The 19,719-nt window shown below is 38.0% G+C and overlaps 1 protein-coding gene across 1 annotated transcript; it reads left to right on the top strand.

The window, feature by feature from the left end:
- Positions 1-15,921: 15,921 nt before the first annotated feature.
- Positions 15,922-18,762, top strand: penka (proenkephalin a). Its single transcript, XM_052547787.1, has 4 exons — positions 15,922-16,022; positions 16,107-16,154; positions 16,457-16,594; positions 17,679-18,762. Exons 3-4 carry the CDS (start codon positions 16,460-16,462, stop codon positions 18,267-18,269), a joined length of 726 nt encoding a protein of 241 aa, XP_052403747.1. The 5' UTR covers positions 15,922-16,022; positions 16,107-16,154; positions 16,457-16,459; the 3' UTR covers positions 18,270-18,762.
- Positions 18,763-19,719: the final 957 nt, after the last annotated feature.

The following is a 19,719-nucleotide window of genomic DNA, read 5'->3' on the forward strand; positions in this document are numbered from 1 at the left end:
CAAGACTGGTCAAAACCTGGGAAAAGACTTCAGGGCTGATTGAGACGGAATTACAAGCTGACCTGGGTTCATTAAATGGGTTTGGATGCACACCAGCATTGACACGGCTAGTCCTTCTTGGTGCAGGAACCGGTTTCTTTGGCACGGGTCTATCAGCATCAAGAACAATCCCATCTTCCCCCATGTGCTCTAACTCTGAGGGTAGCTGTCCATCATTCTCTAGAACAAAATCAGGACCCACTGCTAAAGTTTTCTCTGCTAACCCAGAGACTTCCATTACCACATCTCTCGACTCTTCCATGTGAGGCAAAGTAACCTCTTCCAGTATTACAAACTCTGGATCAACAGGTTCAGCTTCCACTAAATCAGAGGGAAACTTAGCTGCTGGAGCTGTCACCCTACTCACTGCCTCTGCTGTCTCAACCACAGGTCTCTCGCACAGTCGCAAATCAACTCTGTGGACCCGTTTATGAGGACCTCCCTCTACAGGCTCAACTGTATATGTGGTACCTTGTACCTCTACTACCCGATACACAACTGGAGCCCAGGAATCCTGTATCTTGTGTCTGCCTACAGGGCGGTGGCGCAAGTACACCGTCTGCCCAACACCAACAGATGGACAGTAAACCTTGTCATTCAATGGAGCCAATCTCTCTGCCGCTTTCTGCTCTGCAAATGCTCTCGCCTTTTCATGAGCTTCCCTGAGTCGGCTTTGGTGGATTACTAACCAATCCTGCCCTCGATTCACAGGATGTTCCTCACCCAGGAGAGCATCTACTGGAAGGCGTGGTTCTACACCAAATAACAAGAAATAAGGTGAATACCCAGTTGTAGCATGTGGGGTTACATTGTATGCATAGATCAGCTCAGGAAGGTGTTCTGGCCATCGTCTTTTCTTTTCTGGAGAAAGTGTTCTTAACAACTCGTGGAGCGTTCTGTTAAACCGCTCGCACTGAGCGTTACCTTGTGGATGGTAGGGGGTTGTACATGTTTTCTTTACCCCATACAAGCGACATAACTCAGCCACCACCTCACTCTCGAAATTCCTTCCCTGATCGGAATGCAACCGCTCTGGTACCCCGTATTTCATGAACCACTCCTTCAGCAGTATCTTCGCTGTAGTATCAGCTCTCTGGTCTCTGGTGGGGAACGCCTGTGTGAATTTAGTAAACACATCGGTGACAATCAACACATTTTCACGACCATCCGTGGCAGGTTCAAGCACAGTATAATCCACGGCCACCACCTCCAGTGGTCTGGATGCTAAAAATGGCTTCATAGGCGGACGGATTCGCGGCTGTGGCATTTTGGTTAGGATGCACCTTTGACACCTTTTAATCCACCTCTCAACATCCTTGTACATACCGACCCAGAAGCAACGCTGTCTCAACAGGTCGAGTGTACGCTCAATGCCTTGATGTCCCATCTTATCATGGACACTGCTCAGGACTTGTCCTTTTAAACAGGCTTGCAAAAGCAACTGTCTGCACTCACCCAAGCGAAAGTCATTCACAACCCTGTAAAACAAACCATCCATCACCCGGATATATTTCCACTGTTTCAGCAGTGACAACACAGGCCTAGGTAAGCTGCTTCTCTCTTGATTCGTGGGCTTTCTCTGATTACCCCAAAACTCATTGAAGCAGCCCAAAACAGGGTCACTTAGCTGGAATTATTTCAACTGAGCTTTGGTGTAACCTGGAAGAGCAAACATACAATCCTGGACGTCACTTTTACCGGGACTACCCTCTTGTGCACGGATCTGTCTAACCCTACAGCATTGGTCACCCACAATCAACAATTCAGGGTCTAAAGGTGTACCCTTGTTGACTACATTACAAATGGCAACACAGTCATCCAACTCTTCAGAACTGTCAGGCTCCCCTTCCAACGGGTGCCTTGAGAGGGCGTCTGCTGCAAGATTATGCCGTCCAGGACGGTACTTCACCTCAAAATCAAAAAAGCTAATTGAGCCACCCATCTTTGCTCGATGGCACCCAACTTCGCTGTCTTCAGATGACACAATGGGTTGTTATCCGTGACAACCACAAATTTTGCACCCAACAAGTACCCCCTAAATTTTTCTAAGACAGTCCACTTGAAAACACCTCATTTTTCTCTGCATTACGTAGCCGGCGACTTGCATAGGCAATCACTCTCCTAGAGTCACCTTGCTGCTGGTAAAGGACAGCACCTAAACCATCCTTGCTAGCATCCGTATTTATACCTCTGGCCACACAAATAAAGGCCAATATTCAATTATAAGTATAGCGCCACCTGTTGGCAACAGGAATGACTTATTTCATAATAACTTAAACTTGAGATGTCTGATCTGCATGAAACTTTGCATGTTTGGTAAGAGTCCTGGCCTAAAGACAATTACATGGTGATATTCAGTTATAATCATAACGCCAACTGTTGGCAGCAGGAAATGTGGCAAAAATATTTACTATTTTACAAGCATATGGCCCCACGTTCGATGATTCGCCTTGAAAAATGAAGTTGCTACGACTTAGACAAACAATGTCCAATCTGCCCCAAAATTCACATGTTTGATGAGACTCCGAACCTGAACAGATTCACATGCCCTTATTCAGTTATAGTCATAGCGCCACCTATTGGCAACAGGAAGTGACATATTTTACACTGCGACAAACTACTCCTAGAAAATTTTATGACATCAATGTCTTTTTTGTGGTCAGTCTAATCTTAACGCCTGTGCGATGTTAAGTTGTGAAGCTCTTGAGTTTTTGTTAAAAGGCGTGTCCATGGTGCCGTGACGAATTTCGATGTCTCGCCATGGGAATAAAAGATGTTTTAATTCAGGCATAAAATGTCTGATCTTCCCCAAACTTCACATGTGTGATAAGAGTCCTGGCCTGAACACATCTGAAAGACAATATTCCATCGGGTGTGGCAAAATGGCTCGATAGCGCCACCTATACACTTTCAACGGAGTGCACCTCGAGCTATGTTTTACGAACATGTACAAAAATCGGTACACACATGTAACACACCAATATCTACGAAAAAGTATCTGGTACGATATCCGAATCCAAACAGGAAGTCAGTTATTTAGAATTTTCTCTGCAAAATTGGTGTTGTTTTTGGCATTTTCAAGGGGTTGAACTTTAACAAACTCGTCCTAGAGATTTATTCAGATCAACACCTAACTTGGTGAGAGTAATTTAAAGGCCTTTGCGAAGTTAAATTGCGAAGATCTTGAGGTTTCATTAAAGGGCGTGTCCATGGCGGTCTGACAAATTTCGAAAAAGGAAGTTGCTTTAACTCAGACATACAATGTCCAATCTGCCCCAAACTTCGCATGTTAGATAAGACTTCTACCCTTAACAGATCTACATGCCCATATTCAGTTATAGTCATAGCGCCACCTGCTTGCAACAGGAAGTGACATATTTTACGCTGAGACAAACTACTCCTAGAGATTTTTTGACATTAATGTATTTTTTTGTGGTCAGTCTAATCTAAAGGCCTGTGCAATGTTAAATTGTGGAGATCTTGAGTTTTTGTTAAAGGGCGCCATGACAAAATTTGATGTCTTGCCACAGCAAGAGAATTTGTTGTAACTCAGGCATAAATTGTTCGATCTTCCCCAAACTTCACATGTTCGATAAGAGTCCTGGCCTGAACACATCCGAAGGCCAATATTCCATTATAATGATAGCGCCACCTGCTGGCAACAGTAAAATTGGCACATATATGGAATATGCATTTAAAGTCATTAATATAAGTGGAATATATAAATGTATATTTCTCATAGTTCACCTTTTTACTACAGCCACTCGCTGCCGGTGAGACTGGGTGCGAGGGCCCGTTCATCACTGCTTGCAGCTTTAATTCTTCTTTTTCTTATTATTATTATTTAAAAAAAAAAAAATGGCACACACGTTGGAACCTGTGGCCATCAGCACCCAGGCATAGGGTCAGCTATTCAGTGCTGTTTAAAAATAGCATGCTCTGGAATTTGAAATACTCCTTAGAGGTTTTCCACCCGTTCACCACGAAACACGGTGAACATGATCTCAAGACATTGGGGATGAAAAATTGTGAGGGGATTTTTGATATCTCGAATGGTTTGCCCTTGGCGAGGTGTTGAAATTAAGGCAAAATATGAGAAACAGGAAATGCCTAATAACATCCACATACATTGCCTGAGTTTCATCAAACTTCATCGGTTTGTTCATTGTATGATACCGATCGTATATATGTGACTGTTAATGATAAATCACCTGTTATGTTTGTACTGGCTACTGTATACAGGCTACCAAGGCACTATACAGACTTTATTAAAGAGTTTGGTGATTTTACATCCGAGTTAGTTCTGGCTGAAGATAAAGTTTTAATAGTTGGTGATTTTAATACCCATGTTGATAATGAAAAAGTTGCATTGGGATCAGCATTTATAGACATTCTGAACTCTATTGGTGTTAGACAAAACGTTTCAGGACCTATGCATTGTCGAAACCATACTCTAGATTTAATACTGTCACATGGAATTGATGTTGATAGTGTTGAAATTATTCAGCCAAGTGATGATATCTCAGATCATTATTTAGTTCTGTGCAAACTTCATATAGCCAAAATTGTAAATTCTACTTCTTGTTACAAGTATGGAAGAACCATCACTTCTACCACAAAATATTGCTTTTTAAGTTATCTTCCTGATGTATCCAAATTCCTTAGCATATCCAAAACCTCAGAACAACTTGATGATGTAACAGAAACTATGGACTCTCTCTTTTCTAGCACATTAAATAAAGTTGCTCCTATACACTTAAGGAAGGTTAAGGAAAACAGTTTGACACCATGGTATAATGAGCATACTCGCACCCTAAAAAGAGCAGCTCGAAAAATGGAGCGCAGCTGGAGGAAAACAAAACTAGAGGTATTTCGTATTGCTTGGCGGAAAAGTAACCTATCCTACAGAAAAGCATTAAAAACTGCTTGATCCTATTACTTTTCTTCTCTTTTAGAAGAAAACAAACATAACCCCAGGTATTTATTTAATACAGTGGCTAATTTAACGAAAAATAAAGTCTCAAGAAGTGTTGACATTTCCCAACACCACAGCAGTAATGACTTTATGAACTACTTCTTACTTCTAAAATCAATACTATTAGAGATAAAATTGCAACCATTCAGCCGTCAGCTACAGTATCACATCAGACAGTGCACTATAGACCCCCTGAGGAACAGTTCCACTCATTCTCTACTATAGGAGAGGAAGAATTGTATAAACTTGTTAAATCATCAAAACCAACAACATGTATGTTAGACCCTATATCATCTAAGCTCCTAAAAGAGGTTCTTCCAGAAGTCATAGATCCTCTTCTGACTATTATTAATTCCTCATTGTCATTAGGATATGTCCCCAAAACCTTCAAACTGGCTGTTATTAAGCCTCTCATCAAAAAAGCCCCAAATAACTAGTTAATTATAGACCAATCTCGAATCTCCCTTTTCTTTCCTAGATACTAGAAAAGGTGGTATCCTCACAATTATATTCCTTCTTAGAAAAAAAGGGAATATATGAGAGGATTTCCAGTCAGGATTTAGACCGTATCATAGTACTGAGACTGCTCTCCTTAGAGTTACAAATGATCTGCTTTATCATCTGATCGTGGGTGTATCTCTCTATTAGTTTTATTGGATCTTAGTGCTGCGTTTGACACAATTGACCACAACATTCTTTTGCATAGAGTTGAACACTTTGTTGGCATCAGTGGAAGTGCATTAGCATGGTTTAAATCGTACTTATATGACCACCATCAGTTCGTAGCAGTGAATGAATATGTATCATATCGATCACAAGTGCAGTATGGAGTACCTCAAGGCTCAGTACTAGGGCCGCTATTCTTCACGCTTCATATGTTACCCTTGGGAGATATCATCAGGAAACATGGTGTTAGCTTTCACTGTTATGCTGATGATACTCAGCTCTATATTTCTTCGCTGCCCGGTGAAACACACCAATTTGAAAAACTAATGGAATGCATAGTCGATATAAAAAACTTTATTTTTTGTAATTTGATAATACCTAGAATATCAAAATCAACTGCGGCCGGCAGATCCTTTTCCTATTTGGCGCCTAAACTCTGGAATATCCTACCTAACATTGTTCGGGAGGCAGTCACACTATTGCAGTTTAAATCTAGATTAAAGACCCATCTCTTTAACCTGGCTTACACATAACATACTAATATGCTTTTAATATTCAAATCCGTTAAAGGATTTTTAGGCTGTATTAATTAGGTAAACCGGAACCGGAAACACTTCCCATAACACCCTATGTACTTGCTACATCATTAGAAGAATGGCATCTACGCTAATATTTGTTTGTTTCTCTCTTATTCCGAGGTCACCGTAGCCACCAGATCCAGTCTGTATCCAGATCAGAGGGTCATTGCACTCACCTGCATCCAGTACGTATCCAGACCAGATGGTTGATCAGCACCTAGAAAGGACCTCTACTGCCCTGAAAGACAGCGGAGACCAGGACAACTAAAGCCCCAGATACAGATCCCCTGTAAAGACCTTGTCTAAGAGGAGCACCAGGACAAGACCACAGGAAACAGATGATTCTTCTGGACAATCTGACTGTGCTGCAGCCTGGAATTGAACTACTGGTTTCGTCTGGTCAGAGGAGAACTGGCCCCTCAACTGAGCCTGGTTTCTCCCTAGGTTTTTTTTTTCCATTCTGTCACCGATGGAGTTTCGGTTCCTTGTCGTTGTCGCCTCTGGCTTGCTTAGTTGGGGTCACTTCATCTACAGTGATATCGTTGACTTGATTGCAAATAAATGCACAGACACTATTTAACTGAACAGAGATGACATCACTGAATTCAATGATGAACTGCCTTTAACTATCATTTTGCATCATTGACACACTGTTTTCCTGTGTTCAGTTGTTTTTCAGTTGCTTTGACGCCATTGTAACCACACTGGGTTGTACATAATAATTAACTCAAATGATATATAGGTAATTTGAATAATTAATCAGGAATATGATTAATATATATCTCATATGACAGTTACACTAAATTTTATTGATTATGAAAAATAGCTCAATTGCATTCATCAATAACTCATTACAGGGCACTTTAATTTACTCATTAATATGTCAATATTCCATTCTTCATATCAATTATTGTGATATCTCTTACTGTAAATTACTGCAAATCACGGCCATAAGATTAACTTATCAATTTTCAATAAAGTTATCACTTCTTATAATTCAAGGAAAAATATTCTCTGGCCATGAAAACATTATCCTTTCATTATGATAAATTTAGTTTCTCAAAATAAAGCTTGTAGCTAAAGATCAGACACTTCAGTGACTCATAATGTGAGTGGTGTGGAGGCAATTATGAATATATGGGTTTTTAATAATTGAACTAATAATACATCAAACTACAAATCACACAGAGTAAATACGCGTACAACAATACAGACAGTAAACTTTGTACAAGACATAACGGAATCCAAATGAGGGAGAGAGAGAGAGAGAGAGAGAGAGAGAGAGAGAAAGAGAGAGAGATCACAGAATGAGCTCAGGTATGACAACCCTTACGAAAATTAACCATGGTTTTACTACAAATGAAACCAAAAAACCATGGTTGGTATAGGTAAACCATGGTAACCAGAAAATAACCACGGTTTCGCTATATTAACCATAGTTTAACCATGGTATTTGTAGTAAATCTGTGGTTGTACACATGGTGGTCAACACGCCAAAAAACATGGGTTACTACAGTTTTACTATAATAAAACCATGGTTATTTTTCGTAAGGGAATCACAGACAGTACCCTTGAAAGACACCAAACGAATCAAATCATAGGCACACTTTAAGCAGCATTTAAATCTCCATAGAAAACGATACTTGCAAAGTCTCGGTGTGACGCCAGACCGGCGCGCACGTGGGCTGAATGTTCCAGAATTCGTCTTCCTTGTGTGGAGAGGCGAATAGTTGAATAAACTTAGTAAAGAAAACAAAACAAAACAACGAAAACGAAAGCTTCCGAAGGAGCCATGAGAATGGCTCCTTCTCTCAGCCCCTGTGCTGAGGGGGACGGCGATATGAGAGGGACGAGCGGGAGCGACGAGGGTCGCAGCCGGTTAGCAGCGTGTGAGAGAAGGAAGAGAGAGCGGACCTTGTTCGGTCAGCTCTTATGGCTTGAGATGGTTCACGCCTCTGTTCGCGTGAACAACCAATGAACGTCTGCCATCTGAAGTGGGAAAAAGTTCCTTTGTCTCTGTGGAAACACCCACCCTACTAACTTTGGGGCTTATCAGATTTCAGCAGTGATATTCTAGCAAGTTCGTAATTCCAGATTAATACATTTTTCATTACTTTGCTTTAGATAAATGGGTCTGTCAAAGCATGACGATTAAACAAATACCAAAAATAATATATATAAATGATCAAAACATGAAGTTACATTCAAATGCAGAATTAAACACATTTAACGATTAACACACGCTAATAAATTGCAGATAGTCCCAATTTATATGGGAAGGTTTCTTTTTGTGTATGTGTTGGAATGTGGTTGGGGGTTTCATGTCTCTTTTGAGGCTCGTACAGGTATCGTAAATAATTTAAGTCCAGCCAGGCTGGCGCCAGGCCAGGCATTTAGTGTAAAAAGGTTTCATGTTATTTGCCTGAATTTAACCGATGAATCGATAACCTGCATATGCGTTAGACAATGTATTTTGTTTAAAGCGCTATATAAATAAAGGTGACATTGACATTGACTATTAAGAGTCAACGTTATAGTGCCACCAACTGACAGAAGGAAGTGAGTCATTTTCAAAACACTTTGAATTCAGCATCTTATTTTTACTTGATTTGCTTCAAACTTCATCAGAATAATGAAAAATACACAGCTGATGTAAATCTGTTGAGGGATATTGATATCTAATATAGTGTTGCCATGGCAACGTGTCAAACTTGAATATTCTGTTATGGTGATTTTGAGGCAGATAACAAGCTCAGATATACATGAAACTCAGAACACATATCAGTATTAATGATATCTAGACCAGTGGTTTTCAACCTATGGGCCATGGACCCCTAGTGGGTTGCGGTGGTATTGCAGGTGGGCCGCCAATTACTATTAAAAGAAATAATAATGTTGTTAATATATGTAAAAAATGTCTAAGTCATAACATAATAACACCATTTCATATATATAATTAAATACAACAATATATATATGTATATATATATATATATATATATATATATATATATATATATATATATATATATATATATATATATTGTTGTATTTAACAATATATATATTATTGTATTGTTATATTGAAGATTCCATCTTCAAGAATCGGCTTAAAACCCATCTCTTCCATCTTTATTTGACCCTCTAACTTTAACACTCAATATTCTAATTCTATTCTTTAAAAAAATCTAACTACCTTTCTAATCTTTTTGTGTTCTATTTTCTTTTAATTTATTATGCAATTTTATATGTATGTGTGTGTGTATGTGTAAAGACCTCTAACTAGCTTGTTCTTTTATTTTTTATTTTTTTATTCTATCTGTTTAGAATAGCGGTGCCAGCCCCAGTTATTTTCTGTTCATTACCTGTTCATTCTAGGGCTGTGCGATTAATAGAAATCTTCATAAAATCACGATTTGAGCGTGCACGATTTCTAAATGCCTTTATATCACGATTTTCAGCGGCCCTGACCTCCCGCAGAATGCTATCCGATCCAATCAGAATGCAATGCGGCTAGCGCGAGAACAGAACAGACTCGGCATATGCCTAACTCCAGGTTCACACACTGACTGTGATGCGCTTTTTTTCCGAGCCCATGTTAATGGATCAGGGCGTTCACGATTTAAACTGCAAGAGTGTGTCTGCATCCCGAACAATGTTAGGTAGGTTATTCCAGAGTTTAGGCGCCAAATAGGAAAAGGATCTGCCGCCCGCAGTTGATTTTGATATTCTAGGTATTATCAAATTGCCTGAGTTTTGAGAACGTAGCGGACGTAGAGGATTATGATGTAAAAGGAGCTCATTCAAATACTGAGGTGCTAAACCATTCAGGGCTTTATAAGTAATAAGCAATATTTTAAAATCTATACAATGTTTGATAGGGAGCCAGTGCAGTGTTGACAGGACCGGGCTAATATGGTCATATGTCCTGGTTCTAGAAAGAACTCTTGCTGCTGCATTTTGGACTAGCTGTAGTTTGTTTACTAAGCATGCAGAACAACCACCCAATAAAGCATTACAATAATCTAACCTTGAGGTCATAAATGCATGGATTAGCATTTCTGCATTTGACATTGAGAGCATAGGCCGTAATTTAGATATATTTTTGAGATGGAAAAATGCAGTTTTGCAAATGCTAGAAACGTGGCTTTCTAAGGAAAGATTGCGATCAAATAGCACACCTAGGTTCATAACTGATTATGAAGAATTGACCGAGCAACCGTCAAGTCTTAGACAGTGTTCTAGGTTATTACAAGCAGAGTTTTTAGGTCCTATAATTAACACCTCTGTTTTTTCAGAATTTAGCTGTAGAAATTACTCGTCATTCAGTTTTCTCGCATTTTTGAGGGCCTAAACATACTTGAAAAGTCACAAAACTTAGCACACACCTCCAAACTGGCGAAAATTTACGTCTGATATGGGTTTCAGAAGTGGGCGTTGCAAAATGGCTCGACAGCGCCACCTATACACGTTCAACAGTGTGCGCCTCGAGCTTAGTTTCATGTACTTGTTGTACCTAAATCCTAAAGCCAACAGGAAGTTGGTTATTTTACACAAAATGTGTGTACTTTTTGCCATTTTCAGGGGTTGTACATAAATGAACTCCTCCTAGAAATTTATTCAGATCAAAACCAGATTTAGTCAGTGAAATCTTAAGGCCTTTGCAATGCTAAATTTTCATTGAAGGGCGTGTCCGTGGTGGCCTTACAAATTTCAATGTTTCGCCATACGAAAGGAAGTTGCTATAACTCAGACATACAATGTCCAGTCTGCCCTTGTTTGATAAGACTCCAGACCTGAATATATTTACATGTCATACACACATTTCATTTGGTTGATAAAAATGCTGAACTGAAGAAATCTATGCCAAAATCCAGTTATAGTCAAAGCACCACCAGCTGGCAGCAGGAAGATTTCCACATTTAAATGACATTTACATTTTTTTATTGACATATTATTATATTTTTTACTTTGACGAACTCCTCCTACAAATTTAATTTGATCATTTTCGAATTTGGTGAAGGTCATCATAAGACCTTTATGACATTAAATTGCGAAGATCTTGAGTTTTCGCCAAGGGACAAATTTTGATGTTTCGCCTTAAAAGAGGAAGTTGTTGTAACTCAGGCAAGCAATATCTGATCTGCCCCATACAATCTGTCCTGAACAAACACCCATTCCCAAATTCAGTTATAGTCATAGCACTACCTGCTGCTAAAAACATACTAAAACATGATTGCAACACTTAGTTTAGCGCTAAAGCATGATATTAATGCAGTGAAAAAGGAAGTTGCTGTAACTCAGGCTAGCAATGTCCGATCTGCCCCAAACTTCACACATTTGACAAGAGTCCTGTCCTGAACAAATCAACATGCCCACATTCAGTTATAGTCATAGCGCCCCCTGCTGGCAACAGGAAGTGACATGGTTAACACGGTTATAGACATCTAGGAACATATTAAAAAGCATCAACAAGTGTTAAATAGGCTGCCAACATGCTAGAAACATAGTAAAACATGCTAGCAATGCTTAGCTAAGTGCTAAAGCATGCAACTAATGCAGTAAAACAGGAAGTTATTGTAACTCAGGCATGCGGTTTCCAAACGGCCCCAAATTGAACATGCTTGATAAGAGTCCTGTCCTGAACACATCAACATGCCCGTGTTCAATTATAGTCATAGCGCCATCTGCTGGCAACAGGAAGTGTCATGTTTAACACTGTAATGGACTCCTTGCAACATAATAAAAATCATCAACAAGTGTTAAATAGGTTAAATAAGTTGGCAAAATTCTAGAAGCATGCTAAAACATGCTAGCAAAACTTAACTAAAGCATGCTATAAATACACTGAAACCTGCTGGCAAAAGGAAATTACTTGTTTTACACCAACTTAAATATGCAATGTCCAATCTGCCTCAAACTTCACATGTTTGGTAAAGCCGGGCATACACTGTGCAATTTCCTGGGATAAATTCACTCCTTTGGTGATATGTGCAAGAAGTGTGTTGAAACATCCAAGAAAAAAAATAAAATAAATAAAATAAAAATAAAGAACAGGCGTCGGCCTATCTGGACGCGCAGGTGGCTCAGAAGACATGGCCAATATGGTTTATCCATTTTGCAACGCAAACTGGAGGTAAGCAGGCATTTTCTCCCCTCTTTTATTTATTTTATTTTATTGCCATAACTCCACAAGTTTTCCCTCCATTACTTCAGTCCATACTACACGCTGTGTCGCCATGGTTTCGTTTATGGTTTCGCGCATGCACATTGAGGGAAATGCAGAAAATCATTCGTAGCCCTGCTTCAATAGTTTGATACCTGACCCGAAAAAGAGTCGCACGAGTCAGAATTCGGCTCAAAATCAGATGACATTCGCACAGTGTATGCCCGGCCTAAGAGTCCTGGCCTGCAGACATTTACATGCCAATATTCATAGCGCCACCTGTGGAAATGTGGCACAAATATTACCCATTTTATATGCATATGGCCCAATGTTTGCTGTTCTCCTATTTTGGTGTTTTTGGCAGTGTGGGCAGGTGCCAAATCCTGCTGGAAAATGAATTCAGCATCTTCAAAAAGCTATTCAGCAGAAGGAAGCATGAAGTACTCCAAAATTTCTTGGTAAACGGGTGCAGTGACTTTTCAAAAAACACAATGGACCAACACCAGCAGATGACATTGCACCCCAAACCATCACAAACTGTGTAAACTTAACACTGGACTTCAAGCAACCTTTATTGTTTTATTATTTATAAGCTTCTCCACCCTTCCTCCAGACTCTAGGACCTTGGTTTCCAAATTAAATACAAAACTTGCTCTCATCTGAAAAGAGGACTTTGGACCACTGGGCAACAGTCCAGTTCTTCCTTAGCCCAGGTAAGAAGCATCTGATGTTGTCTGTGGTTCAGGAGTGGCTTAACAAGAGGATAGGACAACTGTGGCCAAATTTCTTGACACTTCTGCATGCCTTGACTCAGGCGCGGATTTATGGGTGGGCCTGGGTGGGCAGGATTGACTGGTGGCCCACCCAATCAGAATATCTGTGTATGTAATCTGTGTGTGACCTGAACACCAGTAAAAACATGTTTGATAGCATTTGATTGTTTGCCTTGTGAATATATAACACATAGCATACCTGTTTTCTTCTGTCATGATTCTTTTAAAACACAGAATCAGCTCGTTCTCTTGTGATTTTTTTTTCCTGCACGGGCCGGCCACATGCCACTGTTACACTGTGAAACACACATAGGCTACTCCGTGTGTGCAGTGCGTGACTGATCCACGACTGTAGGCTACCACAAACACATACTCACTATTTGTATTTCAAATACAGAAGTTATCAGAAACTTTTATTAAAAAAAGTAAAAAAAATAAATAAAATAAAAAAGGTTTGTCAGCATTGCGATTCTCTTTGTACATACACACTCTTATACACTCCATAGATGTTTTAATACAATTTAAACAACGTATTATTCAGCGCTACTTATATAGATTTATATATTAAGTTGCTCAAAAAAGTGGTAAAATATTTAACCATGTAGTACTTATATTAAAATCGCATCCGCGCGCAGTGTGAAAGCTCTATAATACGGAGCCCTGGAATCAGGTGTATAAAAAACCTGAGGCCCCTCCGTATATTCACCAGGCCCACCTATTAATGACGTTCTGTATCCGCCACTGCCTTGACTCCAGCCTCAGTCCATTCCTTGTGTAGTTCACTCAAATTCTTGAATCGATTTTGCTTGACAATCCACATAAGGCTGTGGTTCTCTCGGTTGGTTGTGCATCTTTTTCTTCCACACTTTTTGCTTCCACTTCACTTTCTGTTAACATGCTTGGATACAGCACTCTGTGAATAGCCAGCTTCTTTGGCAATGAATGTTTGCGGCTTACCCTCTTTGTGAAGAGTGTCGTAGACTGTTAGATCAGCAGTCTTCACCTTATTTGTGTAGCTTGGTTAACCAAACTGAGAGACCTTTTTGAAGGCTCAGAAAACCTTTGCAGGTGTTTTGAGTTGAATAGCTGATTGGCATGTCAGCATACTTGAATTTGGTGAGATGAATTGGTGGGTTTCTGTTAAATGTGAGCCAAAATCATAACAATTAAAAGAACCAAAGACTTAAATTACCTCAATCTGTGTCCACTGAATTTATTTAATACAAGAGTTTCACAATTTTTTGATTTCACCAGATGTTGGTAACAACCCAAGTGATCCTTTATAAACAATGAAAAAAAAAAATTAAGTTCAGCAGTTAAGTTATGTGTAATAAAATGGAATGACACAGGCAAAAAGTATTGAACACATGAAGAAAGGGAGGTGCAAAAAGGCATGGAAAGCCAAGACACCAGCTAAAATCTATCAATAGTAAGAAAGCAATCCTGCCCTTAGTCAGTGGAAAAAAATAGTATTATCTGGTTCAATCCCAACCCCTACAGTACAATATGATAAAGATAAAACAAGTATGGACATTTCAGCAAGACAAAGATCCCAAACAAAGCCAAGGAAACTCAATTGTTTCCAGCAAAAATAAAATAAAGCTGCTGAAATTGCTCAGCCAATCACCTGACTTGAATCCAATAGAAAATAACAACTAAAGATCAGAGCTCATAGAAGAGGCCCACAGAACCTTCAAGATTTGAAAATCACATCCGAGCAATGTATGCGACTAGTTCCTCCATACAGGAGGCATATTGAAGATGTCATTACCAACAAAGACTTGTATACATTTTTTTTTTTTTAATACAAAGTATTAAATACATTTCAGTAGTTTTAACAAATGCACACAAGAAACAAGAGATCCAATTTAATGGGCAATCCAAAAATCACATCCAAAAGCAGGCAAGAGGTCATAACACACAAAATCAGTCCAGAAACAAGAAAAACCACAAAGGAACAGGAGAAAGCCAGGTGATGGGAAAACAAGGACTCCATGAAACAGATACAGACAGGCTGGTTTATATGGACAGGTGAAAACGATGAAAGTGGAGACAGCTGAGTGCAATTAACAGGTGTCAATTAACAGTGATGAATGGGACAAAGGCTTGTGGGAAATGTAGTGCTTGCAGTGGGGTGACTATGGGGAAGTGAGAACACTAGTGGACACCCAGGGAAACACAGACCAGGCACTGTAACAGTAGTTAAATTCTTTTTTTTTCTTCCTGTGTCATTCCATTTTATTACACAATTTATTACACATAGCTTAATTTCTGAATTTATTTGTTTTGTTTTATTTGTATGTATGGGTTATTTTGGTTGTTACCGACATCTGGTAAAAAGAAAGAAAGAAAAAAAAATTAGCAGTACTTTTAGAAACATATTTACTGGGCAAAATGGTGATGTGTTCAATACTTATTTTACCCTGTGATTGTGTGTGTATGTATGGTTATTTGGCTTATTAATTACCCACAGACATAAATATTCACAGTATTCACAGTATTTTACTAGGATCTAGGATCAAATGCACTTGGTCTACTCATAAGTAGATACTGTATAATTAGAGAACACACACACACACACACACATATATATATATATATATATATATATATATATATATATATATATATATATATATATATATATATATATATATATATATATATCACTCATTAATTAATTATGTGGTCCCTCGATGCATGAAGCTTCCTGCTGACGTCAGATTGCAAACGGCATGGTGTCATGAGTTGTGGCTGCTTTTAAGTTGACGGTCGTTTCTGAACAGAGCAGGTCTGGAGTTTATCCTCGCGCTGTGAGATAAAAGGTACTTCAACACTCAGAGGCTTCAACGCTCAGTGAAAAGCGACTGGCTAGTGATATTTTTCTCTCTTTTTTTGCTCCCTGTAAGAAGCTGTTCAGCACTACAGTGGACACTGCAAAAGAAAACTGTAAACAGGTAAAAAAAAAAAAAAAAAAAAAACTCTGTACAGAATTTAAAGTAGCATATTGAAAATGATTAATGTAATACACTGGATATATACTAATTTAATATACTGGATACGTAGTTTGGTCTATTGACGGGTTATTTCATAAACAATTGCGATTATTGTACTAAATAAATTGTGAGCGTGCGTATTATAGACTATTTTTGTAATATATTATATAGTTTACCACATTAAGCCTCTGTCCAATATGCAATGTCTGACAGAGATTGCTTTATTTTCCTCATGAAAGTAAATGTTAAATGCTTGTTTACAGCCCATGGCGTTAACTGTGAACTGGTGGACTCTGGCTTTGAGCGCCTGTCTCGTGCTGATGGTTCGCGCCGAATGCAGCAGAGACTGTGCGCTCTGCGTTTACCGGCTGTTCCGTCAACGGACAGAAATGGACACACTGGTGAGATTCAACTCCATATATATATATATATATATATATATATATATATATATATATATATATATATATATATATATATATATAAAAGTCAACTAATAAAGCTAGATATAACTAAAAGTTTGCACTGTGCATGTTTCATAAACGTCAGGTCGGGGCAAGTTGTCACGTGATTTAAGAAAAATAAATCATACATTTTTTTTAATTACAATTTGTTCAAATAATGTTATATTTGACGTGTTTGCTGTTTAGCTTTTTGTAGACAAGCCTTAACAAACATTGTTCTTAATTAATTTCCCTTTAGAAAAAAAAAAAAAAAAAAAAAAAGAAATTGAGAAGAAGAAGAAAAGCATACTTAAAATAAAACGTAATATAAAACTAATTTTATAAATGCAAGTGCAAGTGCAAAATTAAATACATTATAGTTTAAATGTTTAACACATATTATTATTATTTATTTATTTCATAATTACCTCTTTTGTCTTTTTAATATGGTGTAAAATGGGACTGCAGAGTGTACAACAATTTATGGAAAACTAAAATATAATGCAATTTCTATTTAAACATGTATGTCATGTATTTAAATCTATTTGTAATTACATATTTGTCATGATGATGTTTAGTACAATTAAAATATATAAATTTTAAATATAATATTGAATAACACTTTACAATAAAAAAATTAAGTACTTTGCATGTGTTTTAACCAATTAGTTATTAGTTAAATGTGTTTTAACCACTTATCTCAAAACAAGTGTACTTTATTTTCATATTTTGTATATTTATGTGAATGCAGTACACATGCACAAGTGATGTAATTTTAATCTATATAGCATGATAGTTTTTACTTAGAGATATTTGTTCTGCAGCATAATAGTTTTCAAAAGCAATTCAAAGCAATATCTTCAAATCTTGTGTTACCAAATCTTGTGTTTTCCACTGTTCAAATTGTCAGTTGTAAGTAGGCTACTAGCACTCCTTAATGTGCAGTTGCATTGAACACCAGCAGAATGAACATTTATGCCCTCTGGTGGACCAATTGTTTTTTGTTTTGTTTTTGCATTGATTGGATTCATGTCTCCGATAGACCTGCTCATTACAGTGTGAAGGGACAGTGGACTCCAGAAAACTAGAAATCTGCAAAAAAATCCTCAGTGAAGAGGATAGCCTTGCATTGGACACCCTCAGACAACAGGAAGAGAGTGCAGACCATCTTCTCACCAAAAAATATGGTGGATTCATGAAGCGTTATGGGGGCTTCATGATCAAGAAAGCAGCAGAGATTGGCATGGGAGCCCCACCTGAGAATGACGGCATAGAGGTCATTAGTAAGAAATATGGAGGCTTTATAAAGAAGGACAAGGTAGAAGGTGGAGTGGAAGACCAACAGGTGGAGCTGTTGAGAGAGATCCTCAGGGTAGGTCTCACCTCAGAGTCAGATGAGCATCATGATAGGGATATGGTCAAGCGCTATGGGGGATTTATGAGGAGTGTACAGGGTCTAGGGGAGCAAGGGAGAGACTTGCACAAGAGATATGGGGGGTTTATGCGCAGAGTGGGCAGGCCTGACTGGTTGGACAACCAGAAAAGCAGTGGGTTTCTAAAACACACTTGGGAGGATGGAGGCGAGACTGTCCTGCCCAACATGCAGAAGAGATATGGTGGATTCATGGATTAGAATGTAAACATGGACACCAATCGTCAACAATCTGTTCCTACTTTATGTAGAGCATGCACTGTATTGTACTTGCACTGTAATTTAATGTGATGCCATTTTAATGAATATTTATTTTAGGCTGAATATGCCTCCATAATGTGAAGTACAGTTACATGTGTGTTCTCAGTGAATAGGGTTTGTGTCAAAAAAAAAAAAAGGATTGAAAATATTTCCCCATCCTCTGTGTTAACAGTGGAATCACCCAATCACCTTTTAGAATTGTTCACATTGTATCTCATCACATTAACTAGTGTGCTTCAGTCCTTAAATATTGTAGATGAGGTTAAATCTGCTGTCTGCACTTGATATGTTGATATGTTGTTGATTGATGCATTTCTTTTAGAAAACTTTTCAACAGCTTTTGTTCATGTTTAAATCAAATCAACATTTCTGAGCTATTAGCTGTATATAATACAGTATAATACAATAAATTAATCTAACTGCAGAAGTAAAATGGCTCATTGACATATTTATTTCTCACAAATCCATGTCTGCATTAGCTAATCAGGAGCACCGGGTGTCTGTATCATAAAACAAGTATACCAAATAAACCAGGCTTATTTCAGTTAGTCTGACTTATTTTCACTAGATTTGGTTTCGTAAAGAAAAATTACCATAGCCCAAGCTCAGTCACTGTGGCAACTTATGCTGGGAAACTAACCTTGTCCTGAGCAGGCTTACTGTCAGGCTAAGCTGAGCTCCTCTAACACTGACCAATAGGAACGCATTGATATTACCACAGACTCTCTCACATATGCTACAATTAATTTACTTTATTATAAGTCCAAAAATTAAAAGTATACAGTAAATGCAACTTAAATAAACAAATAAATATACTGTAAAATAGGGTACGACCAACTATATTCAATGTATTGTGCCCAAAATGTAATGTAAGGTAAGTTTTTTTTATTTATTATATATATATATATATATATATATATATATATATATATATATATATATATATATATATGAAAATATAGTTGCCATTTGCCCAATCAGTTGATCAGCAGTTTCTAGCCATGCAGCCTTTCTCTCAGGTTTTATGACAGCTGTACCTTTTATGGTTATTAGTAGAACATTAAGACATTACCATCTAAAATTGCACTTTAAAGCATTAAACCATTTAAAACACTAGATTAAAAGTTAAACCCACTTAATTAAAGATGAAAATAAATAATAGAAATCAGACTACATTGATAAGAACACACATTAACTCATTTGAGATAGTAGGGCTGTATTAGCAGCTTAAATTTGATTTACAGTTACTGCTATGCAGTGGTGTAATCCCAAAGAAAAAAGTGGTTTTCTATTTATTACAGTTCTTTATAATTTCAACATGTTTCTTTGGAATTATCTTCATTGTGAAAAGTGCTTTAGAGATACATCTGAGTTTAATGTTGTTTTTGTA

The sequence above is a fragment of the Carassius gibelio genome, chromosome B2 (assembly GCF_023724105.1).
Source record: "Carassius gibelio isolate Cgi1373 ecotype wild population from Czech Republic chromosome B2, carGib1.2-hapl.c, whole genome shotgun sequence".
NCBI classification, from domain to species: domain Eukaryota; kingdom Metazoa; phylum Chordata; class Actinopteri; order Cypriniformes; family Cyprinidae; genus Carassius; species Carassius gibelio.